Source organism: Dendroctonus ponderosae, unplaced genomic scaffold (assembly GCF_020466585.1).
Source record: "Dendroctonus ponderosae isolate FM_Combo_2020 unplaced genomic scaffold, Dpon_F_20191213v2 Dpon_F_20191213_1, whole genome shotgun sequence".
Lineage (NCBI taxonomy): Eukaryota > Metazoa > Arthropoda > Insecta > Coleoptera > Curculionidae > Dendroctonus > Dendroctonus ponderosae.
The window spans coordinates 18423719-18427999 of NW_026017110.1; the positions used below are offsets into that span (position 1 = coordinate 18423719).

General features: G+C 35.3%; 2 protein-coding genes across 3 annotated transcripts in view; one reads left to right on the forward strand and one right to left on the reverse strand.

Annotated features, from left to right (window-relative positions):
- The window catches only part of LOC109544399 (FK506-binding protein 59), a gene marked incomplete at its 3' end in the record, with an annotated part of 5421 nt that extends 1737 nt beyond the window's left edge, over positions 1–3684 (forward strand). For both annotated transcript variants that reach the window (XM_048668961.1, XM_048668957.1), the window contains 5 exon segments: positions 2292–2498; positions 2554–2696; positions 2762–2882; positions 2943–3344; positions 3504–3684. In XM_048668961.1, coding sequence (XP_048524918.1) covers positions 2306–2498; positions 2554–2696; positions 2762–2882; positions 2943–3344; positions 3504–3684 — 1040 coding nt within the window.
- A 110-nt stretch (positions 3685–3794) lies between these two features.
- The window catches only part of LOC109544403 (serine/threonine-protein phosphatase PP1-beta catalytic subunit), a 3337-nt gene continuing 2850 nt past the window's right edge, over positions 3795–4281 (reverse strand). Inside the window, exon 3 of the mRNA XM_048668977.1 lies at positions 3795–4228. Coding sequence (XP_048524934.1) covers positions 3810–4228 — 419 coding nt within the window. The 3' untranslated portion in view covers positions 3795–3809. The remainder of the gene's footprint in view (positions 4229–4281) is intronic.

A 4281-nucleotide genomic window follows, 5' to 3' on the forward strand; every position in this document is an offset into this window, starting at 1 on the left:
CACAATAATGTATATTCTGCATACATTTGAATCTGTTTCTAGATAGGACTTCACAAATTAACGCATTGCTGATGTCTTTCGAGTGTTCCCAAAACGTGTATCGCCGAGGATGACAAACATATCCGCTTACTAACCCACCCCAAAAAAAAAGAATCTCATTCCTGAGACAATTTGAAAATTTTTCGTCAAAAAAGATGAAAAATTATTCCAAGGGAGAATCGTATTTATGGTAGCCACACATTATGTAGGGTAATAAAGGCATATATAAATAATCTTTATTTCCTACAGAAAAAGGCTATCGACCATATTGGTCTTTCTGCCCTAATAAAGGCATTATTGTATCTTCACTTTCCCACTCGTCTTCCTCCTTGTGCTGATCGCGGTTGAGCTCTACTTCTGCTTGTGCACACAGTTGACCGCCAGTTAGGATGTTCAAGTACATATTATTTTCCTCACCAGAGTTTCCATCTATAATTTCAACATTTGCGTTCTCTGGTGGTAATATATAAATGTTATCTGGTTTGGAACTCAATAGCATGTCTCTCTAGTTCCTCTAAAAGCTCGTGCGACTTCACTAGCCTAGTCCAGTATTTAAAAACCTTCAAATGTGTTAAACCATATGGCCCACTGCCCTTTAAAAATACTGCAAAAAATTTAATTAATTTTTGCAGACGAGCACACAAACTTGCTCTCTTATTTCGCTATAGGAACCAAATTTTTTGTTTGATTTGGGATGTTTTTTTAAAATAATACGCGACAACTTTCTCATAAAATAAGAATCATTTCATTCAGTTTGAAAGAAAAAAGTTGTTTTTCAATTTGAATGTACAACTCAGCGTTTTAAGTAAAAATAATTGATAATAATTTAATAAAATCACAATATCAATCTGTGATGTTGTTCATCAACGAAAACTAGAGGAATTGCTTGAAATGTAATATAACCATCTCATAATATATATTTTTTTGTACCTAAACCAATTATTATGAATGGGCCTGGCCACCAGAGCATCAGATTCTTACTTTTAGGGGCAAGTTGATTCTACTTCAGTTCCAATCAAAGATTTAGTTTTACGAATTCATCAATGATATGCGGCAAACTCCCAATTAAGTATCAGCTGCGATAAATTCATTTGTTAGACGTTAGACGATGTCGAAAATGTATTGAAGTGAACTAGATTTCGAGCAATTTATTTAATTTTTCTTGTGATACACCACAAATTATTTGTGATTTTATTACGTTAGTTTCGTTAAATAATTATCAGGGATTTTAAATTTTGTACTTGAAAACGCTGAATTGAAAGAAAAAATGAAAGGAAACCTTTCCTTTCAAACTGAATGGATAATCCAACAGTGATTTTTATATTATGAAGTCATATCGTATGGCGTATCATAAAACCATTAGTAGGGAAGCCACTGACGAAACAAAAAAATCTTTATATTGCAAAATGTTCTCCTTCATTGGCAATGTGCCTGCGAAATATCATTTAAATATCCACAGCTGCTGTTAGGCAACAATTTGAAAATTTGATTTTTCTAAGTTAGAAGTAAGCCCGATTCTCTATTGTCCTCTCAAGCTTCTGCTCTGGAAACTAGACCACCCTGTCTTTGGGAGTAGAATTATACTTTTCGAAATCTCTATAGAGCTGATTATTCAAAGCTTTGAATGTTCTAACTGCTTTAATGTAACCCTTCATGCTGGCTCCACTTTTTAATCTTGGGTAGGCAGTTCCGGATGGAAGCGATGGGTGGCCAGGTTTACTTAAATTTTTGGCTCTAATTATGATTGATGACAGTTGATGGGCTATCAGGAGTCTGGTAAAATTCCAATTTTTCCAAGTCATCTAAGTACTTAGATTATTTGTGGAACAGGTTGAGGAAAGTGTATTTTATTTCCTTGTATACATACATCAACGTATTATATTTTGCAGTGGCTCTGCTAGCTTTTTCAGCCATTCCATACCCCATGCATCAGGATAAAACGGTTCAATACATGTCGTTTACTAACTCGTGGCAATCGTTTACAAAATGTTTAATAGTTAAAAAACATCGTCATTTGATTCACCCAACGTGTGATTTGATTGAAATATAAGTTTATAATTTTCAAACAATCATCTGACTCAACTGTTTGAAAACTAGATAATATTTAAACATATATTATGTTTGAGCTGCGGTTTAGATTTCCTTTCAAATTCTGATACCAATGAGGAATTTGTCTTAACAGAATGTGGTTTTCCACTAGCACAGTGACTTGTAGTGTAAAGCATTAAATAAACTGGTGATATTTTATACAGCTATTAGCGGCAAGATGGCAAATTTCGATATTTGCCCTAAAAAGGATGGAGGAATTATGAAGCGAATTTTGAAGGAAGGATGTGGAACTGCTCTACCTCCACAGGGCTGTAAGGTGGCGGTACATTATACAGGCACTCTTTTGAATGGCACCAAGTTTGACACAAGCCGTGATAGAGATGGTCCTTTCAAATTCGATTTGGGAAAAGGTAACATGTTCACAAGCTATTTAGTGTGCATCCTGTGAAACACTGGAAATTTTAGGACAAGTGATAAAAGCATGGGACGTTGGCATTGCCACTATGAAAAAGGGAGAGCAGGCTGTAATAACTTGCTCTCCTGAATACGCATATGGAGCCTCTGGAAGCCCTCCACTTATTCCCCCTTATGCAACATTACAGTTTGATGTATGTAACTGCTTACCAAGCCATATCACACAAATAAACACTGAAGTAGATTCTGCGAATTTTAGGTGGAAATGATTGACTGGGAAGCAGAAGAATTAACTAGTGAACAGAATGGCGTCAAAAGAATGGAAATTTTAACTCCCGGCAAAGGATTCATAACACCTAACGATGGTGCTCGAGTTGAAAGTAAATTGAATTTAACTTGATTTTGATCAAGATAAAGGTACTGATCATTAACTTTTCTAGTTCACTTAACCGGTTCGTACAAAGGGAGGATTTTTGAGGATCGAGATGCCACCTTTAATATTGGAGAAGGATTCGAGGACAACATCATTAGTGGCATTGATATTGCGTTAAAACAGTTTAAAGAGCAAGAGTCGTCGAAATTAGCAATCGACCCTTTATTTGCCTTTGGAGAAGAGGGTTCTCTGGAGTTTAGTATACCACCAGATGCTACAGTCGAATATGTTGTTACATTGAAAAGTTTCGAAAAGAGCAAAGAACTGTGGCAAATGGACACACCGGAGAAAATACAACAATGCATAATCTTAAAAGAAAAAGGAACAAAATACTTTATGAAACGCAATTACACTTACGCTAACAAGTTTTATAAGAAAATCCCAAGTTACTTGGAATCGGAAGAAACTGGTGAGCTGGCTATATAATTTATTACATTTAGAAGTAATCCGAAATTGGTAAAATATAAGATGACCCCATCTTAATTCCATAAATAAAACATATTTTATGTTTAATGTCGCATCTACAATAGTCAGTACAGAAAATAGCATTTATTTTACACATTTCCAGATACTGAAGGAGATATTGGCGAGAAAAGAAAGGCGCTTCTTTTGGCTGCATATTTGAACATGAGTATATGTAATTTGAAGCTAGATGAAAATTTCGAAGCTAAAGCAGACGCCAACAAAGCGTTACAATTGGATTCTCAAAATGAGAAAGCTCTATTCCGACGAGGACTAGCATTGTTGGCTTGAAATCAATATGTTGAAGTTGAAAATTTAAAAAGGCTGATACAATTTTGTTGCATTATTCGCTAAACTAGCTTTGATTTTCCACGAACTAATGAGACACATTAAAGTCGATTACATATGACTATTAAAACTTACCAGTGTCCGGTACATCTGTAGGTCTCATTATAYGTCTGATTTGTTCCATACCCTGCAAATCTGGACTAAGACCTCCATGACAACAGAATATCTTCTCATCAATAATCGCAGCAATGGGTAAACAATTGAAACAATCTGTGAATGTTTTCCACAATTTGATGTTGAATCGCCGTTTGCATTCGTCATAAAAACCATATATTCTGTTGATCGAGGCGCATTCATGATTTCCTCGCAGTAAAAAGAAATTTTCGGGATATTTTATTTTGTAGGCAAGTAGAAGACATATGGTTTCCAGAGATTGTTTTCCTCGATCGACATAGTCTCCTAAAAATAAGTAGTTGGCCTCTGGCGGAAAGCCTCCATATTCGAATAGACGGAGAAGATCTGTGTATTGACCGTGAATGTCTCCTGGAAAACGTAAAGAAAAATTCAATATCTGAAAAAAATACAGTATTTAATCA